This window comes from Capra hircus, chromosome 14, assembly GCF_001704415.2.
Source record: "Capra hircus breed San Clemente chromosome 14, ASM170441v1, whole genome shotgun sequence".
NCBI lineage: Eukaryota > Metazoa > Chordata > Mammalia > Artiodactyla > Bovidae > Capra > Capra hircus.
Window position 1 is genome coordinate 20,815,629 of NC_030821.1, and position 21,930 is coordinate 20,837,558.

General features: G+C 46.6%; 1 protein-coding gene across 1 annotated transcript in view; it reads left to right on the plus strand.

Moving 5' to 3' along the window:
• BAALC (brain and acute leukemia, cytoplasmic) overlaps window positions 1,717-21,930 on the plus strand; it is a 90,204-nt gene continuing 69,990 nt past the window's right edge. Inside the window, exon 1 of the mRNA XM_018058331.1 lies at window positions 1,717-2,022. Within this exon, the coding sequence (XP_017913820.1) occupies window positions 1,863-2,022 (160 nt within the window). The 5' untranslated portion in view covers window positions 1,717-1,862. The remainder of the gene's footprint in view (window positions 2,023-21,930) is intronic.

The window sequence follows — 21,930 nt, forward strand, 5'->3', positions numbered from 1 at the left end:
CAACTAAGCACACACACTGCAACTAGAGAGCCCGTGTGCCATAACGAAAGACACTGCATGACAGGATGAAGATCCTGCATGCTGCAACGAAGACCTGATGCAGCTAAACAAAGAAATAAACGATATTTGCACCCCTATGTTCATTTCAGCATTATTTACGATAGCCAAGATGTACAAGCAACGTAAAACGTATCAACAGAAAGATGGATAAAGAAGATCTGGTATATAGACAATGTAATATTAATCATTTAAAAAGAAATGAAAAGTTGCCATTTGCAACAATGTGGGTGGATCTAGAGAATATTGAGGCAACTGAACCAAGTCAGAGGAAGACAGATTCTGTGTGATCTTATTTATATGTGGAATCTAAAAGCCAAACAAAACAAGCTAAGAACAGACTCATAGATACAGAGAACAAAAGAACAGTCACCAGATGGACAGAAGGTGAGAAGATGGGTGAGATAGATGAAAGGGATTAAGAGGTACAAACCTTCAGTGATATAATAAATGAGCCACAAGGATGTAATATACAACACAAGGAATATGGTCAATAATAATTTAATAACTTTGTATGGGGACAGAATGGTTACTAGACTTACCATGGTGATCATTTCATAATGGATGCCAATGTCCAATACTATGTAGTACACCTGAAACTAGCCTCCTACTGTACATCAGATATATTTCGACTAAAAAAATAATATATGTATACTTTTGGAAGAATGAAAACACTATTTATTCAACACTATGAAGTTCTGCCAGAGCCTAGTCATTGAGGATTTATTCTTTCAACCCTTCTTTCTTAGCTGTCTCCTTAAGGCAGTTTCCTTCTTTTCCCAGTATGTTCTGGTTCCTTTGGGACAAGGGAATTCTTTGGTTTACCCAAGTCTGAGTTCGAGGGGTGCTCCCATCAAGCACACAGAGTTGAGCGTGCACCACGGAATTAAAGGCTGACAGTTGGGGTAGGAACGCTGGGAATATCAAGGCCACCAATGGATTTGGAGGGAAGCCAGTCATGCCTTAACAGAGGATCCAGAGGGACTGCTCCGAGTTCCCTGAGGTTCCTGATGCTGTTCTGCTTTCTTGAGACCAAAGTTCAAAGTCGCAGAACTGGAAAGGGTGTTAGCGACACAGTCCGGTCCAACTCTCTCAGAAATTATAAGGCCCTACTCCCTGCTTCCCAAATCAAGTAGGAGAGGCAGGGGCTCTGATTCTTCCTTCATTCTTAACAGCAATAGCTTCTTTTCCTGGTTCTGGGTCGTCAGCTCCATTGCTTTAGAAACAGGTGGCCAGAAAGCTTGAGAGTCCCTTGCAAGGCTCCCCGGGATGTTTGAGTGGAACAAATGCGGAAGGGAGGGAGGGAGGGAAGGAGAGAGGAAGAAGGCATGAAGGAATAAATAAGGGAGAGTGGATGGCTGCGCAAGAGCCTGGGAGCTATAACCACAGCTGGAGGGGCTGAACCCCTGGAGGGACATCCACCCCTCGCCCCCCTCCCATTCCCAGGCCGTCGCTCCTGAGTCCCCCGGTCGGCTGGGCGCCCCCAGGGAGGATGCGGGGGAGAGTTTGAATCGGGGACGGGTAGGGAGCGCGGCGAGGGCGAGGGGCGGCAGGGGGCCGAGAGGTGGGGAAGGGGAGGGCCTTGGAGGAGGAGAGGAGGGGCGCGGGGAGTGGGCGCGGCGGAGGGGGCGGCGGGCGCCTGGCTGCGGCGCGGGCGGGCGGGCTGGCGCGGGGACCCGATGCCGCCGCCGCCGCCGCCACCGCTGCCGCCTCCTCGCGGGCCGGGGCTGCGCCGCCAGGGCTGAGCCATCGCCGGAACCAAAAACCCAGCGGCCGCCCGGCGCGCCCGCAGTGCGGGAGGGACGATGGGCTGTGGCGGGAGCCGGGCGGATGCCATCGAGCCCCGCTACTACGAGAGCTGGACTCGGGAGACGGAGTCCACCTGGCTCACCTACACCGACTCGGACGCGCCGCCCAGCAACGCCGCCCCGGACAGCGGCCCCGAGGCTGGCGGCCTGCACGCGGGTGAGTGCGCCCGGCCCCGGGCGGCGGGGGCAGCGGGGCGCCAGGGCCAGCCCAGACCCCCGCAGCGTTCGGTGCGGAACGGCGGCGGCGGTGGTGGTGGTGGGAGGGGGAGGCGGGAGACAGGCAGACAGACAGACGACCTGCCTTGTGACTGACCCGCCCAGGCCCAAGGAGGGGGTGGGCCACCCAGAGACCCTCAGGGAAGCTGAGTTAGTCCCCGAGCCTCGGGGGAACCCCGCACCTCCGGGCCCCCGCCGGTGACCGCTCATTGGCAGGGTCGGATGGGGCGGGAGAACAGCGCGCCCGGCTTGCACGCCTTCTCCGCAGCCCACCCACGCCTCCAGCCCTCGGGATGCGCCGCCGCAGGGTTTTGGCCACTGTGCACCCATCCGAGGCTCTCCATCCACTGGCCTCTTGCCCCTCTCTCCGTTGATGTATAGACTGACCCAGATTACCTGGGTGCAGTCTTCCTCGTGGCTCCTACCTTTTCTCCTGTCTCGGGTTTTTGAAAACCAGAGCCCTAGTTCAGGGCATAATAAATGCCGGCCGCACCATCACCAGTTCTGCACTTAAGCTACTTTACAAGCAGTTGTTTCCTAGTGAAGACTTCCCTCTCCACTCCACCGTGCCCCGACGCTTAATAACAGGCAGGGCATGAGAGTGGATTACTACTGTAAATTAAATCCTCGTACCATTCCCCCTCTGGCAGAAATCTGACAGAAGGATATGCAGAGAACTTTTTGGACCGGTGACAAATAAGTTTTTTTTTTTTAAGCAGAGAGTAATGATTGTAGCGTAGAGATGAAATTAGATTAACTGTTGCCACAGACTGACCTTTAATCATGAACGCGTTGGTGATGTAAAAAGGAAAAAACTTCCCTGCTTATTACATGGATGTTGTCAAAAGCCATATCAATATTTGTATAAGAATCTTTTAACTGTTTCCTGACCCCTTTGTGTTGCTGGCATTTTGAAATATTGAAATCTAAAATAGAAAATGAGGTTAATTGAAGAGTAACATATGTTATAAGGAGGAGGAAAGAAATGTCAACTGCTCTTAAACCATCCTTAGTCCTAAATTCCTGCCTCCAAAATAAGAGCTGTCCCTTTTAATCCCGAGACTCTGTCTCCATCTTTTGGAACCAAGCTGGCTCCTTTTTCACATGAACTTTGTGACCCCCCCCCCGCCCCCCCCCCACCTTTTTTTAAAGCGAGAATTGTCTGGGAGAACTGCAAGGCAAATGCTACCTTTGTCTCTAATTCCTCTGACTCACAGTAGCAATCGTAATGGTCATTTTGTGCTGCTGATGCTTTCAGTGCATTTTCAAATGGTGTGTTGGCTGAATTCCATGTCAGAAGGAGGGTAAGACATGAGCCTTCAAAACTGACCTGGAAAATGTTAGATGTAACAGCATGTCCCAAGGAGGTGTACTGAGGTACTTCCTCAGGAGAGACTCCAAAGACCAGAGCTACACTCCTAGGAAGTAAGGTTAAAAATATCTAATGTGGAAAAGAACAAAATACAGCTTCAGGGAATGGTTGCCTTGGTGACAGGAAGTATATGTGTGTCTGTACACATGTGCAAGTGTGGGAGAGTTATTATGGGATGGCTAAATATGTCCATATTAATTTGTTTCCAATGCTTATTCATTTATTACTCTGCCATCCTGAGTCATGTCCCGTCATGCATCATGAGATCTGCAACAGGTGGTATCTGGGGCAATCACGCTCATTCGTGGTACCCTGCCATACGTGGGACAGCCCTGCCAGGCAAGTGGTCCTGAAGACCTGAGTCATTCACAGGAATGGCTCAACTGCTGTCTCAGAACAGCCCCCTAAAATTGGCAAGACTTTTAGATGGGCAGGATCATTTCAATTCCCTAGAAATTTCCATCAGCCTCAGAGAAGAGGAAACATTTCTGAAGGTCAGCATGGAACCAAGCATTCCCTGGGCTACAGTCACCCTGGGCGATTAGCCAGCGTTCTTTATTTTTTTCTTCCCTCCTGCTCCTGGAGTCTTATCCACCCTCTGCCCATGTGCCACCTGTTAATTCAATTCCAGGCTTCTGGGGGGCACTGCATGGGTCCACAGTGATTGTGTTGTGGTAAGACGCCAGACGCCACATTTTCCTGTTCCCATCAACTCTTTTCTGATGGGGGGACAAAAGGAAAACCAGGATTTAGGATAATGCAGATTGTAAAAACATCACTGGGCTTCCCTGATAGCTCAGGAAAGACAGGTTCAGTTCCTGGGTTGGGAAGATCCCCTGGAGAAGGTAATGGCAACCCACTTTGGTATTCTTGACTGGGAAATCCCATGGACAGAGGAGCCTGACAGACTACAGTCCATGGGGTTGCAAAGAGTTGGACACAACTGAGTGACTAAACAACAACAAAATCGCCACTAATGGCTTCATGGCTAGAATTCTGGAGCTGGCGGGGGTCTCTGTTCAAGGCAGACTGCACAGCCTCCCAGTCCCTTCCCACTTCTTGCCCCTAGCTCCCTCAGTCCTCAAGAGTCCTTTCTTTCTGGGCCCCGGTCACTCTCTTTTAGTATCCCATTGAAACCACTTTTTATTCTGGCCACCCCAGCCTCAGGAGTTCTGAGTGCAGGGAGTGGACTCATAGCACGCTGTGAAGCCGCCCACTGGGGTCCTCTAAATGAATAGGCGCTTCATCTAAACCTGCCCTCCTCCTGTCCAGTCTTCCTAAGTTTCCTCCCGCTTTCTCTGCCTTACATCTCTTGTTGCTGATGTTTGCTTCCCTGAATAAGTTTAACCTAGACTCCTCAATGGCACCCCACTCCAGTACTGTTGTCTGGAAACTCCCATGGACAGAGGAGCCTGGTCAGTTGCAGTCCATGAGGTAGCTAAGAGTTGGACACGACCGAGCAACTTCACTTTCACTTTTCACTTTCATGCATTGGAGAAGGAAATGGCACCCCGCCCCAGTGTTCTTGCCTGGAGAATCCCAGGGACGGGGGAGCCTGGTGGGCTGCTGTCTATGGGGTCACACAGAGTCGGACACAACTAAAGCGACTTAGCAGTAGCATCAGCAGCAGACTCCTCCAAGGGCGGTCTAGAACAGCAGGAGGGGAGGGAGCTAGGGGAGTGCAGAGAACTGAGTCATTCATTCTGCCTGGGGAGGGGCCCGTGTGCACAGAGCCCTGCAGGAGACCTCCCTGCGGCAACAGGACTGCCCCTGCAGGCCGCACCCAGCCGATGACCCCCGATCCCCTCCCTGAGTGAGGGCACCTGTGGAGAACTGACCTCTGACTGCGTGGTGGATAAGCCTCCCTCTCCGCCAGCTCGACCTATAGACCTGTTACCACTTGGTAATATTTTCAAACAGTTTTTAGAATTGGAGTATAGTTAAATTACAGTGTTGTATTAGTTTTAAATGTACAGCAAAGTGATTTTATATATATATGTTTGGTTGGTCACAAAGTTTGTTCAAGTTTTTCGTAAGATGGTACAGAAAAGCCCAAATGAACTTTTTGGCCAACCTAATATATAATACATATATGTGTGTGTGTGTGTGTGTATCCTTTCTCAGATTCTTTTCCATTTAGGTTATTACAAGACAGTCATATAATTATTGATTAAGGCCTGTACTCTTGGGAATGACAGGGAAGGGGTCTTTCCACTGGCCATTGTAGTCCTGCTCCTAACACTGGGCCTGGCCACAGTAGGACCTCAAGTGATCTCTCCTGAATGAATACATCTCCCAAAATGTTTCTGTGTCCATTTCGTTCTTCCTGTAGTCCGCAGAGTTGATGTTTCCTTTCCTCAAGAGTTCTACCGGCTCTTCCTTTTCAGGTTCTCATCCACCTGGTGGGTTGCATAGTAAGAAAACCTCCCCACCTCTCTACACTCCCTTTGCCAAACACAAGCCTGTTTGTTTTAAGGGTGGTTTTGCAAAAATGACTTCAAGAAACAGGTGGCAACAAACCCGGGCCTTTCATCAACATCTGGGAATCTCACCTCTCACGACCCTGGTCTCCCGGGTGGCCGCCCGTCCTGCCCCAGGCTCTCCAGTCGCTTTGTCCAGCCTGGTGAGAGCAGCGGTCACACTGGCTTGTTCCCACCTCCATCTTTTGGATTAGCCTGGGAGCTCCACTAGAGACTTGGGTCCCCCGCGGCCTTTCTGTCTTCATTCTCGTCGGAGTGTGAAAACCTGCCGAGCTCACTTTCTCGCTCGGCTTTCAAGACCTCCTTGAGAGGACACCCTGTGCCTTTGTGAGCAATACAAGTCCTGTGTGTGGGGTTTATTGGTTTTCTACGTAACCCCAGAGATACTGCTCTCTCTCTTTTTTTCTCTTTCTTTTCATCGACTCTGGTCCACCAGGTCCCGGTCTGTTAAAGACCACGACACATACTGTTCTTCATAATGGCTATACCAATTCACATTCCCACCAACAGTGTAAGAAGGCTCATTTTTCTCCACACCCTCTGCAGCATTTGTCATCTGTAGGCTTTTTGATCAGGGCTCCTCTGACTGGTGTGAGGTGGTACCTCATTGTGGTTTTGATTTGCATTTGTCTAATAATTAGTGATGTTGATCATTTTTCATGTGCCTGTCAAGCCATCTGAATGTCTTCTTTGGAGAAATATCTTTTTATGCCCATTTTTTGATTGGGTTGTTTGGTTTTTTATTATTGCATTTAATGAGCTGTTTATATATTTTGCAAATTAAGTACTTGTTGGTTGCATCACTTGCAAATATCTTCTCCCAGTTCATAGGTTGTCTTTCTGTTTTGGTTTTGATTTCCTTTGCTCTGCAAAAGCTTATAAGTTTGATTAGGTCCCGTTTATTTTTATTTTTTTCTATTGCCTTGGGAGACTGAGCTAAGAAAACATTGGTACAATTTATGGGTTTGTGTCAGAGAATGTTTTGCCTATGTTCTCTTTCAAAATGTAACCTTTTCAGGAGACAGAGTTCTTACAGAAGTAATCACGTTAAAATGAGGTCATTACAGTAGGCTATAATCCAATGTGACTGGTGTCCTTATGCAAAGGGAAATGTGAGCACACAGACAAACGCCCAGAGAGAATGCCATGTGAAGACGAAGGCAGACACTGAAAGCAAGGAAGGCCAAAGATGGCCAGCCAACCAGCAGAAGTTGCAGGAGAGGCATGAAGCAAGTCTCTGTCACAGCCCCCAGAAGAAATTAACCCCGCCAACACCTTGGTCTCAGACTTCTAGCCTCCAGAACTGTGACGAGACATTTCTGTTAAGCCCCCCAGTTTGTGGTACTTTGTTACAGCCACGGAATACTGATAGAAATGTTCCTGTGAGCCCAGACACTGAACATTTGGAAATAGCAAGAGGATTTCTGTGGTCACTACTTCACACTTCCTTCTGAGATTGCATCTCTTTCCTTGTCATTTATATTCAAATAGCATTTACTGAGCATCTGCTATAAGTGAGCATTTTTCTTTGGGGATATTAGTATTCCCTGGAAAAGGAGATGGCAACCCATTCCAGTGTTCTTGCCTGGAGAATCCCATGGACAGAGGAGCCTGCTGGGCTACAGTCTATGGGGTCTCAAAGAGTCAGACATGAATAAGAGACATTAGTATTCATAACTCTAAACCTCATACATCATTGCTATCAACATCTACTAGATGAGGAAAAACTGAGGCTTAGTGAGCTTAAGAGACTGAATGGTTTGAACACAACATTGTGAATCAACTATGAAGAAAATTTTAAAAATATAACAATGGAAATAATAAAAGAGATTGAGTGGGGTCACCTATCCAGGAAATAGAAGCACCCAGGTTAGAATCCAGATCTCTTGTTTCTAAATCCAGGGCAGTGCTAACTACTGAGCACAAATTTAGGGCCCTCCTCCACCCCATCTGCCTTTGGCTTATTTGAAAATATGAACCACTTGGAGTGGGAGCCTCCTGCCAGCATTCTCCAGGCGAGAACGCGAGTCCTTGAAGTGATGCCTGCAGCTCTGTGGCACAGATGCCACCCCTGCCGGTGCTGAGTGCCCCTGGGCAGGGCTGCCGGAGCTGCCCAGAGAATCACCTGCATCCCACCCACCTGCTGGGCTTGTTACAGATGGAGCAGTCTTTGGGCAGAATAATCTTTTTTCCTGGTTTCAAATGCAGTGTATATTCCTTCAGAGAATTTAAAAAGTGCAGAGAAGCACACAGAAGGAAACACGCCTCCATTTAGGTTTCATCCTTAAGGTCCTGAATCTAGGCATATGTGGTGTGTGTTGCAGCTTCTGTAGGGGTTATGTTTAAAGTTTGGTTGGGGGATATGTAAAAGAGCCTTCGAGTTGCTTGGAAGCCCAAAGGCCAAGGGCGGGGGAAAAAAACTTTTTTCTCCTTGTGTTCAAAAAAATATTTAGTTACAGATGGTGTGTTAAGTCACTTTAGTCATGTCCAACTCTTTGGCACCCCATGGGCTGTATAGCCTGCCCAGGCTTCCCTGTCCATGGGTTTTCCAAGCAAGAGTACTGGAGTGGGTTGCCATTTCCTCCTCCAGGGAATCTTCCTGACCCAGGGATTGGATCGTGTTTTAGTTCTCGTGCATTGACAGGCAGGTTCTTTGCCACTAGCACCACCTAGGAAGCCCCTTAGTTACAGATGGTGACAGCCGAAGTCTAGGTGGTATATGGGAAGAGCAGGCGGTGAAGACCATGGATGGGTAAGGGGATTTTTCTTCCTTTTTTTTTTTCTTCTAAGCAATGTAGTTGAATTCAGGTTAATTACATACTGCAGGCTTCCCTGGTGGTTCAGTGGTAAAAGAATCCGCCTGCTAATACAGGAGATGCACATTCAATCCCTGGGTCAAAAAGGTCCCCTGGAGAAGGAAACGGCAACCCAGTCCAGTATTCTTGCTTGGAGAATCCCCATGGACTGGAGCCTGCCAGGCTCCTCTGTCCATGGGGTCGCAAAAGAGACTCAACAACACAACAAATTACATACTAGGCTAAAGAGTAGTGTGAAGCCATTGTGTGTAAATCCCTTCACGTCCCTTCCACCTCCCTTCCGCCTCCCTACAATTCGCTCAGGTTGAAGATGCTGTTTACATTCTGCCCAGCTGTTTTCTGGGATTTGTGGTTGCTTTGTGGATGTAGAAACATGATGTGTGTGTGGACCAGCTCTCTGTCTGAGTCTCAAATGCCCACGAAATCATGCAGGTTGGCTGCCCAATGTTGGGGTTGCTTCAACCCCATACGCTCCAGCTCTGGGTCTCTGTGTCAGATGGGATAGGTATTGTCTGCCTACATCTTGCCATGTGGCTTCTGTGTTATGAAGCAAAGCCAGGAAGCAGTAGATTTTCTTAATCTAGTCCATCTGCTCTACGAATAGTGCCCATTTCTCCTAGATTCTGGATTCGGTTGTCTGTTAGTCTTCACTTTAGGGATTGTTGTGAGTCTTGGTTTTTTCCTGTCTTCTAGGCATGTTAACAGCCAGTTGGGCAAGGCTGAGGCAGCTGCCCCTAACCAGATGCCCTTCAGCCTGGAAATCCAGTCTCAAAGTTCTTGCCCTTCTCTTCTCAGTCACTGCAGCAGCCTGAGACAGCCACACACACCGCACCACCTCGCCAGATCTGTCTCTCTGTTTACAGCCTCCTTCTCATGTAGCCGTGTCCTAACCTCTCTCTTCATCCTCCTCCTCCTTGTTATTTTGCTTGCAGATAGTATAGTTTGGTGGTTAAGGAATTAGACTTTAACAACAGACATTTCCCAAGTGTGTGACTTGAGCAAGTTTCTTAGCTTCTCTGGGTTTCGGTTTCCACACTGTAGGATGGGAGTCACTGCAGAATTACTGTGCTCACAAGTGTGAAGGACGCACATTGTGTTTCAGTGCTGCCTCTCCTGGCACCCAGGATCCCTTTACCTCCTCAGTCTTGCCCTGAGCTGACTGTGCCAACTTCAAACCCAGGGTGACCCCTCCTCTGTTTCTGAGTTGCCCAGAGTTGCTGTGGAAAGTGGTGAGTGTTGGTGATTGCATCCAATAGTGGTTCATGCCTGGAACCTCAGTGTTCTTACCAGTTCTTGGCAGTTCTATTGATTCCTTATTAATATGCTGTTTTAGTCTGTATGTGACACTCCCGACATTATTGTTTCTTGCCCTCTGAATGCTAAAACATCAAAGACTTGCTGTGAATTCTCTCATCTTTCCCTCCAGTCACCTGCTGTGCATCCTTCTTGCCACTCCAGCATTTTTAGACGTCTTTAGCCATCCTCTCTCCTTACATCTGCCTGTTTGGATTCTCAGTGCACTGATGGGGTTGCTTCTTGATGTAACAATAGGTGAGGCCATCACAGGAGGTTCCATTATCTTTCCCACTTAACAGAAAGTCTGGAGGTCAGGAGCCACACCACCACTTAAGGCTGCTATCCAGGACCTGGGCTCTTTGAGCTTATTATTTTGCCATCCTTGGTGTGTGGATTTCATCCTCATAGTTGCAAGTTATTATGACATCTTATTTTAGATAGGAAGAAGGGGAAAATGTAGAAAGAAGCATTCCACCTAAGTTGTTGTGTTTTTTTTTTTTATCTGTAAAACAGTAGATATCTCAGGACCCAGTAAATTTGCTTACACTTCTCATTGGCCAGAAGCATGTTATATGGCTGTCACAGGCTTCTAGAGTCTAGGAAGTCAAAACTTTTAGCTGGGTTCATGACACCTTAAAAGTAGTGGGTCCTTGTGCCAAGAGGAAAAAGGGGAGAGCAGAGGCTAGGTAGACTGCAAGCAGGTGCTGTACCTTTAATCCTAAGACTGTGTCAGAGAGGAGAGAGGATTAGCAGGAGCCAAGGGGAAGGAGAGGAAGTGAGGGGGAGGCAGGTCTGCCAGAAACCCAGATAACATAATGACTGGCATTAAGAGTTTGCTGCAATAATAACACATTCTAATAATAATTATTTTCAGCATTCCCCTGTGTCAAATGAACTGATAAAGGTGAATATTTGCTGAAAAAGTTACATGTGCCAATATTGAGCTAATCTTAGAACTAACGCAGCAATAACTCAAATTGAAATCTTTTGAAACGGTCTCTTGACATCAGACTCTGTGCTGTGTACACAGACGTGGTAGCCACTTCTTTCTTTGCTGCTTCGTTTTCTTGTAAAGTTGATGCCAGCCGGAAGCTGATGTGCCCACAGGTCCTCTGTGGCACCCATTGCCAATGAGTGGGAACATTTGTGCAGGTTCACTGTGCAGGGTGACTCTAAGGCCCGGGCTGGAGGCTTCTGCTAGGGGAGCAGCAGACAGCCAATTGGCTCGTTTAAAGAATTGACAGTGTTTCTCGTGAAAGTTAAAAAAAAAAAATCACTCCGTTATTGTCTCTAGGGCCGCTGGACTTTAGGGCATGGGGAAACCGAAAGGATTCGTAGAAAATAGCAGGGCTGTTCGTGAAACCGGTCGTCATAACAACAGGGTGCAGCGGCAGTTACAAGGGAAGTGGCGATGGGCTGGTGCCGATCGCAGGAGGGACCATCCACGCTTAAACATCTCCATAAACAACAGCCGTGTTTGACCACAAGACCACAATAGATTATTACGTCCAAGAATCGCTTTTCAAGGACAGTCATCGTAGCAGTCAGGCTCAGATTTGCTTGCTGGGAGATAAATGATGTGAGTGCCAACACTCACAGTCACAACCCCTGCCTGTGAGCGTGGCTTCTGGTAAACTGTGTGCAGAGGACGTGCCAGGCCTTGTGTATTCAGTACCTAGTGCTGTTACCCCATTTTACAGATTGGGGAAGTCAGGGAGGTGAGGCACCTTGCCCAAGGGCTGCACATCAGGTTCTCTTGGGGATCCTAAAATAAAGCCTGCACCCCAACCCTGGGGCTTCAGATACGGTAGGCGGGTGGGGCCAGACACTCCTGCACGTTTAATAGCTTCAGGTCCGCACTGAGTGGCATTCCCTCTGTCAGTGGTGGGGCCAAGATCCTGCATTTCTAATAAGCTCCTGAGTGATGCTTGGACCTCTCAGAGAGAAGGGAGATTCTAGATCAGAGGCTGGGAAAACTTTTCGGTGAAGAGTCAGATGGTAAACATTTTAGGCTAAGTGGGCCACTGATCTCTGTTGCAGCCACTCAACTTTGCTGTTTTTAGCACTGGAGCCACCAAAGGAAAAGATACATAAATTAGTGAGTATGGCCATGTACCAATGCTCACTCCTGTGATTCTGAGGCTGAGTCAGGTTTAGGAGCCAATGTCTTTCATCCCAAAGGCAGAGTGGAAGGGAGAAAAGAATAAGATTTGCGGTTACTGGTCCTCGCCCTCAAACACACCTCTGGCAAGCTCAGCACATACAATAAGCCCTGAAACAATATTTGTGGAATGAGCAAATAAATGGGATTAAGTGCTTTTCTCACCTGGAAGGCAGTTTTGAAAGACTAGTAAGGTGTCCCTGATAACATTAGGTCATTAAGGTATTAAGTATCTTATTATGCAGCTTCCCCAGTGGCTCAGTATAAAGAATCTGCCTCCCAAGCAGAACAGTCACAGACTTTATTTTCTTGGGCTCCAAAATCACTGTGGACAGTGACTGCAGCCATGAAATTAAAAGACACTTGATCCTTGGAAGAAAAGCCATGGCAAACATAGACAGCATATTAAAAAGCAAAGGCATTACAAAGGTTTGTCTAGTCGAAGCTATGGTTTTTCCAGTAGTCCTGTATGGATGTGAGAGTTCGACCATAAAGAAGGCTGAATGCTTTGGAACTGTGGTGTTGGAGAAGACTCTTGAGAGTCCCCTGGACTGCAAGAGTATCACACCAGTCAATCCCAAAGGAAATCAACCCTGAATATTCATTGGAAGGACTGATGCTGAAGCTGAAGCTCCAGTATTGTGGCCACCTCATGTTAAGCGCCAACTCATTGGAGAAGACCCTGATGCTGGGAAAGATCGAAGGAAGGAGGAGAAGGGGACAACAGAGGATGAGATGATTGGATGGCATCACCGACTCAATGGACATGAGTTGAGCAGCCTCCGGGAGATGGTGAAGGACAGGGAGGCCTGGCCTGCTGCAGTCCATGGGGTTGCATAGTCGGACAAAACTGAAGCGACTTAGCATGCACACACGCCCTCTTGGGTTGAGTGGGATTTGGGAAGAAAACCTTGTCGCAGCATCACCCAGAGTAAAGTTGGCGTTCCTGGTTCTCTCAGGAGGTGTCCCTGCCTTGGGTCTCCAGGAATGTTGGCATCCTTCTGTCCCTTCATCAGAGGTCGCCGTTGATTCAGAGCCGCGAGGTAGCTGCTGTGGCCTGAAAGGCTTTTTCCCAGCTGCATCCTGTGCTTCCTCTGTGGGTGCGGAGCTGCTGCTGGGAGGTGAGAGGAATAATCAGTCATTTCCCTGTGTCTCTCCGAGCTCTGCTCACCATTCCTTAACACCCAGTTCCTGCCATGGGCTGTAAGGTCAGAGTTGGGGTGTTTAAAAAGTTGCTGTGTCTCTCTAAGCTCTGCTTACCATACGGTTGATGATGGTTCTGGGCAGCTGCTTGCTCTTATGATGTTTACTTTTCTGAATCAGGTGTTTGCTTTGTAGAGGCAGGGGCATCTAGCCATTACATAAATGGAAGCTGCCAGACATGTTAACAAAGGAGCCCAGGGAGAGTTTGCCCACGGCCTTTTCTCTTTTGCATGTTAATTCACAATTCAAACGCTGATTATTCCTGGAATCCCCAAATCGCATGTGGTTTGGTGGTTCAGTCGCTAAGTCATGTCCGACTCTTGTGACCCCGCGGACTGTAGCCTCCCAGGCTCCTCTGTCCATGGGATTGTCCAGCCACAAATACTGGAATGCAATGCCGTTTTCTTCTCCAGGGGGTCTTCCCGGCCCAGAGATCGAGCCCAGAGACCCAGTGCAGAGGTCTCTTGCACTGCCAGCAGTGGGAAATGTAATAAAATCTCATATGACAAGGTGATTTAAACATGCGTGCAGACACCCCCACACCGATTATATTTTCAGTTGAGCATGGATGCTTCCCAGCAGATACCAACTGGTTGCAATTGCTCAAAACAGTTCTGGAACCCCACAGTCATAGCCTTAGGCACTTTCTCTTTTCTTTTTAAAAAACTTTGTTTACTTATTTTTATTGAAGTATCCTCAGGCATTTCTAACATTAACATTTCAACTTACATAAAAGTTTAAAACTTTTAAACTATACAAATGGATACGCATACTTCAAACTGGGAGAATAGTGTAATGAACCCCTTTGTACCATCATCCAGCTTCAACATTATCAACACACAGCAAATCTTGTCTCCTTTCTGCATCCATCTGTGTTCACCCACTCGATTATTTTGAAGCAAGTTTGGGAAGTTGTGTAAGTAAATACTTTAGTATGGCTGTCTAAAACATAAGGATTCTTTTTAAAAAGATACAACGTTGAATTATATGAAACTGTTATTTTTGTAGGTTGAAATGTACTAACAATTCTGTGTTTCAACTGAACTGCAGTACCATTAGCACACCTAAAAAATTGATGAAAATTCCGCTAATATAACCAGATTCAATCACTGGCCAAATCTCACCCATGACCTCATAATGCTCTTTCTACAGTTGGTTTGGATTGGGATGCAAGCAACGTCCATACATTGTGTTTGGTTGATGTTTATCTGGCTATCTCTCAATTTTCTGTTAAGATTGCCTGTGACAATCTAATAACCGTCCACTGTTAAGTTCCTTATTAGCTTTCAGTCATTGATAATCATTGCCCACATCAGTTATTTCATTAGGAATTGCAAAATGGTGATATTCTAACATTTCTTCAACATTCATTAGATATTTTATAAAGAATAACTTCCTTGTTGCCCTTTTGGTTTCCCTGAAAAGGCAGTTAAATGTCCACTTTTTCCCTGAATTATCAGTTCCCAATTTTTTTCCTGGTTTCCTCCAAAGGTGGAAATATCATTATGAATTCATGGATTTTTAGCATATTTGATGAGTTTTAGTTTGTTGCATGTATTATTATCTATGTGTGTGTATGTTTCTAAACTGTTCCATCTTTGGTGAAAGGGAGCTTCTCAGTTCTATTCCTTTTTACACAACTCCTGTAGTCTTTCATAGTCCTTGCTTTCTGCTGTGATATTTTTTCTAGACTTATATTGTATTTTTTCCTGTGCTAGACTTGGAATTAACCATTTCCCTGAGGAGTCCTGGTTCCTTTCATTGAAATATGATATTTAGAGACTTGAGCTTGGGCACTTGGAGTGTTCATTGCTATTGGGTTTGTTGTTTATGAACCTTTGCAGTGGACAGAGCTAGGCGTTGTTTTCTTTTTTAAAGAGATATGTTATTTGATATTATTTGTTCAAAATTTGGCTTTCCTTATTTTTTTATTTTATATTCTTTTCTTTTTAGATGCTGAAAGCCTTGGTTCCTAACAACATTATAAGTCCTTATTTACTTTTTGTGTATCTAACAGTATGCTACTGAAAATATTTTTAGATTTTTGTGGGGTTTTGTCCTTAGGGTATAGCATAATAGAACTATATAGTTAGAATGCTATGTTTAACAGTAATCTGAAATAATTTTTTGCTGTATATGGTTAAGCTTAGAAGTAAGTGCATTTGTTCACTTTGTGGCCAAATTGTTGCTTTTTAAAAATTCAGTTTAATTTTGTTTTATACTTAGGTAAAAACTTTATATGGGTCCAATGACGAATCTGCAAAACAAGCTCTGTTTAAGAAGTCTAACTTCTATTTCTAGCCCCTCTGTACCCTTTGTCCTCCTCGTTTGATACATTTAGGGCTTCCCTTGAGGCCCAGCTGGTAAAGAATGCGCCTGCAATGTGGGAGACCTGGGTTCGATCCCTGGGTTGGGAAGATCCCCTGGAGAAGGGAAAGGCTACCCACTCCAGTATTCTGGCCTGGAGAATCCCATGGATTGGATAGTCCATGGGGTCACAAAGAGTCGGACATGACTGAGCAACTTTCACTTTGATATATACACCACCCTTATGGCAGAAAGTGAAGAGGAACTAAAAAGCCTCTTGATGAAAGTGAAAGAGGAGAGCGAAATGTTGGCTTAAATCTCAACATTCAGAAAACGAAGATCACGGCATCTGGTTCCATCACTTCATGGCAAATAGATAGGGAAACAGTGGAAACAGTGGCTGACTTTATTTTTCTGGGCTCCAAAATCACTGCAGATGGTGACTGCAGCCATGAAATTAAAAGACGCTTACTCCTTGGAAGAAAAGTTATGACCAACCTAGACATTCAAAAGCAGAGACATTACTTTGCCGACTAAGGTCCGTCTAGTCAAGGCTATGGTTTTTCCTGTGGTCATGTATGGATGTGAGAGTTGGACTGTGATGAAGGCTGAGCACTGAAGAATTGATGCGTTTGAACTGTGGTGTTGGAGAAGACTCTTGAGAGTCCCTTGGACTGCAAGGAGATCCAACCAGTCCATTCTGAAGGAGATCAACCCTGGGATTTCTTTGGAAGGAATGATGCTGAAGCTGAAGCTCCAGTACTTTGGCCACCTCATGTGAAGAGTTGACTCATTGGAAAAGACTCTGATGCTGGGAGGGATTGGGGGCAGGAGGAGAAAGGGACGACAGAGGATGAGATGGCTGGATGGCATCACGGACTCGATGGGCTTGAGTCTGAGTGAACTCTGGGAGATGGTGATGGACAAGGAGGCCTGGTGTGCTGCGATTCATGGGGTCGCAAAGGGTCGGACACGACTGAACAACTGAACTGATATTTATACAGTATGTACATACATACACACACACACACATACACATATAGTCACATGTTCTCCTTTTAAAGATAAAAGGTGGCATACTATACCCTCTGTTTTGTGCCATGGCCTTTTCACTCAACAATATACTCCAGAGACCACTTCAAAGCAGTATACAAATTCCTCCTTCTTTTTTTATAACTACATAGTACTCCATTCTGTGGCTGTGTCATAGTTTATTGGGGTTGTTTCTAGACTTTTATTAGGCAACTAGTGTTGTCTATATGTTTTTCACTTCTAATGTATCTTTAGGTAGATTATTAAAAACGGGATGACTCGGCCAAAGGCTGAATGCAAACAGGTATTGCCAGATCCCCCTCCACAGGATTTCTACCATTTTGCTTTCCCACCAGCAGTGTCTGAAAGCGCCTGTTGTCCCATATTTTTTCCAACAGAGTATACTGTCCAATATAGGGAGTTTTGTCACTTTAATGGGTAAGAAACTGGGTAGTTTTAATGTACATCTCTGTGAGTGAGGTTGCTGTTCTTTTCATGTGATTATGGGCAAATTGCCTTTTTCCCAGACGTACACAATCTGTTTATCTCTAGACCTATTTTTTTTTGACCATATTCAGTAGTTGCAAATCTTCATCCTTGGAAGATGACTGAGATATTTTGAAGAGCAAAAAGTCCCTATAGTTATTTAGTGAATGAAATTGTTGGGGTTTTGCTCTCGGGTGGAGCAGCTGGAGCTGGCTGGGCATTTCCCTCTGAGTACAGTCCGGGGGCTTCTCCATATGGTCTTTCTGCATGGGCTAGTTTGGGCTTCCTCACAGCATGGTGGCCTCGGGACAGTCAGATTGTTTACATAACTGTTCTGAGCTCCAGCACATGTCCCAGCTAAAAAGGCAGAAGCTGTATTAACTCTCACGACCTAGCCTTGGAACTCATGGGAGTGTCACATCTGCATTCTCTTGCTTACAAGTGAGTCACAAGCCTGGCCAGGTTCAAAGGGAGGGAATTATACACCACCCCTTGAAGAAGGAATGGCAAGGTTCTAGAAGAGCATGGCAGTTTTAACAACTGTGGAAGTTCTGAGATCTTACCTGACTAGTCAGCCTGTGACACTCTCTTGGAAGCTGGTAAGACAGGAGACTCCTGGGTCAGAAACAAAGGGCTTGATCACTGTGGCGCAGTGAGCCTCACGGGAATTACTCTTTGCATCAATTCCCCCTTTTCCCAAGACTCACAGGGGTGATGCCCGTGGGTCCAGATGGATTCCTTCACAGGCAGTAGATTGCATTACAGGAGACTTACGTGCCTGCGAATCTACTGAAACTCTTATCACAAAGAGTGGTATTGTAAATGCGGAGTCGGAGCTCTATGCAGTGCGTTGACCTGGCTGATCTCTTCTGCCCACATCAAAGATCAAAATCAACCTTCTCCCTTGGTTTCACCAGCCCCACCACTGGTGAGTTTCCCTTCTACCTCTGCTTATGTTTTCTCTGCCTCATTTTCCCTTTTTGACTCCTCTTTCCTGGTTCCCCCTCACCCTCCTCCTATAGGTATGTGGCTCTTCATGTCCTTTCCAGGCTCTCTTTCATTAAGCATGCTCACTCCTGGGGAAATCATCGTATTTCCAACTGCTCCAAAGACATCTGGCTGCTCTCAGCTGTGCATGCGTGCTAAGTCGCTTCAGCTGTGTCTGACTCTGTGCGACCCTTTAGACTGGAGCCTGCCAGGCTCCTCTGTCCATGGGATTCTCCAGGCAAGAATACTGGAGTGGGTTGCCATGCTCTCCTCCAGTGGATCTTGCCAACTCAGGGATCGAACCCGAGTCTTCTGGGGCTGCAGGCAGATTCTGTATCCCTGAGCCACCGGGGAAGCCCTGCTGTCAGCCAGGTGCTTCCAGTTCGGTTTTCCCACAAATTAACCTCTTCTTCTACACACCTGCCTATCCTGTTGTGCATTCCCTTTCTGTTTACCACAGTCATCCTCTGGTTATCTGGGTGCAAGACTTCAGAGGTATTTTTGTTTTACACCCGCCTTTATCTTTCTTTTTGCACATCTGATATGGAACCGAATCCCACAGACTGTCTCTGAAGTGCCTCTTGGAATGGATTGATTTCTTTAGGTCCCAGACTAGTGCCCTAATTCAGGGCCTCCTTCATGCTCACCTTTGAACAGCCTCCCATTGACCTTCCTGCACGTGGGGCAATCTGGTGGCAAGGCAGGCACCTCTCTCATCATCCCAGGCTTGTCTCTCCCCAGACCACAAGCTCAGTTGAATTGTTTTGGATTTCTCAGCTAGTGAGCAACCATCTTTCTCCTTTCCTTCCTTCCTTTCCACAAATGCTCTTTGGCACCCACTGTGGGTGGGAGGGGCCACTATTTTAGATATTGTAGAAGAGAATCAGACAGACAAGACTCTGCTCTTGGAGCTTATGTTCAAATGGGATGTGATGGTGATAGTAATGGTAATTACCAAGGTGATTTTAGATATTTGTAAGCACCGTGGGGGGGTGGGGGAAACCACCTGGGTAATGAAAGAGAAGGAACTGGGGATAGGGTGGGGGCTAACAGATTGGGTGCTCAGGAAAGGCCTCTTTGAGGAAGCGATATGTGAGTTCACCTGTGAGTGGAAAGCAGGGCGGGCCTTGTGGACGTTGGGCTGACCGGCTCCTGGACAGCCCCAGGCGAGTGCAGAGGCCCTGAGGCTGGAATGAGCTTGATGTGACTGGAGGGAGCCGAGAGAAGGGGTAGGAGGAGAAGATATGTGTAGGAGACGGAATGTGTAGCCCCTACCTTGTGGGTGATGGGCAAGAGTGTGGGCTTCGCTCCAGGGGCAGTGGGAAGCAGGACTGGGATTACCTCCATGGAGGCTCTGAGCCTGTCGTTTACTTCGTTTGAAAAACACATTTATATTTATTTATGTTGGCTGTGCTGGGTCTTTGTTGCTGTGCATGGGCTTTGTCTGGTCGCAGTGAGCGGGGACTGCTCTTCCTTGTACCCAGGCTTCTCCCTGCGGTGGCTTCTCTTGTTGCAAAGCTCGGGATCTAGGCGTATAATTGCTCTACTTCGTGTGGAATCTTCCCGGACCAGGGATTGAACCCACGCCCCTTGCATAGGCAGGTGGATTTTTTTTTTTTTCCCACTGCGCCAGCGGGGAAGTCCTCTCGCTTACTCCTGACCTTTCATTTCTTCAGTCATTCCGCACACTCCTGCCAGAGTCTGTCTGGAGCATGGATGTGATCCTGTCACTCACGCCCCCAGGTGCTTTGTGACCTCTGTTTCTTACTGGACAGATGATGAAACCTTCAGCCTGGCCTTCCAGGCCCATGGCCCTCTGGCTTGAACCTTCTGTCCCTTCCAGCTCCACACTAGCCTCACATGCTTCCTCGGCCTGCCCTTTCCTTTCTTCTCTACGTCTTGAGTCTTGCTTGCTCAGATGGAACATTTTACCTTCACGTTTGCTCATTCTTGTACGAATCCAACCCCGAAGCCATGCCCTCTGTGAAACCACCCTGGGTTCTCCCCAGGCGGAATCAATTACTGTTTTCCCATTTCCCTATGTTACTTTTTTCCCCTTCTGACCATTATTTCCACTGCATTTTGATCAGCCTTGGGAGAATAAAAGGGGATGGAGGCAGATAAATAAGGAGGAGGCAGAAAGTACTCCTTCATCATTGAGAAGAGAGTTCTACTTTCTCAGGCTGCTCTTTCAGGCCTTGGGAACACTTTCTGTGTTGCCAGGGACCTCCTTGAATCAGGGCTTGAAGTGGAGATGATGTTGGGGGTGAGTGGAGAGGGACCACCTCCCTCCATGTTTTGGAGTATGGGCAGGGCACGGGCAAGGGGCTCTTCCATAGCCAGCATGGTGATTTACTGTTATCCAGAAAGACCCAATTTTCTTTTTTAAAAATCTCCAGAGTGGTTAAATAAACATATTTGAATGTGTCTCTGGGTTGTTGAATTTGTACAAACCCGGTGAACACATTAACAATTAATGAGGTACTTGGGCATCTTTAAAAGCTTGGTAATAATCCTCTTAAAAGAAAAGCATATCTATTTAATCTCTTTCTGTGTGTGTAATTCTGAATACACATTTGAACTGGATTTGTATTCCACAATGCCCAAACTGACTTAGCTTGCCATAGTCACAGGACACATTAAGATGATTAAATCCAATGCACTCTGAAGATACATGTCTTAGAGGTTAATTCTAATGATTGGCTCATACGACAAATCGAGAATCTAATTCTGGATGAAGTGTAATCCTTTTGCCTTGATGAGTCACTTGATTCCCTAATTATGCCTCAAAATGATGCCATGAGTATTTTTTTTTTTTTCCGTAAGTTTTAATTTTCTTTGGTGCAGGTTTTGCTGTTGGGATGATATAGAAGTAGATGTTATTGTAGGGCTTGAGTGGAACCGAGCTAGTTGCAATTGCAGTTATAACATTTTCCATTTGGAAAATTGGAGTTCATTGAGCCTGGTTTAAAAAAAAGTAAAACCTTGGGTTATAGTATAGAAAAAGGATTTGATGGTTCAGATGGTTTTGTATTGGATGAGATAGTGGATAGACTTGCGGAAAGATCTGTTCAGGTGCTAAGCCCCAGTGACCCTAACCCCTGTGAATGTGATCTTATTTGGTAATAGGGTCTTAGCAGGTGTAATCAAGTTAGGATGGTTTTGCACTGGATTAAGGTGAACTCTGATCCAGTGACAAACGTCCTTATAAGAAGGAGATTTGGATGCAGACACAAAGCGGGGAATACCACGTGAAGAGAGGCAGAGACTGGAGGATGCCTCTACCAGCCCAGGAATACCAAGGATTGCCAGCAACTCCCAGAAGCTGGGAGAGAGACATAGAACAGGCGCTCTCTCAGGGCCTCCAGAAAGAACCAGCTCTGCCAACATCTTCATTTCAGACTGCCAGCCTCTGAAACAAATGTGAGAAAACGAGTTTCTGTTTCTTCCAAGCCACCCAGTTTGTGGTACTTTGTTAATAGCAGCCCTGAGAAACTAACACAGATGAATATTGCTATGTGGCATAGTGTTCTTAGAAGTGAAATGTGCTTTGAGAAACAGAAGGTGATTCTCTCTGAAACAAGAATTTGCTCTCTGTGCCATTTGTTATTTGGAAGTTTCATTTACTGTATGTCTTAATTCTGAACACTATGAAATGTCATTATGTAGCACACATCTGTGTCTTATTTTTCTGGCTGACTTTTAAGAT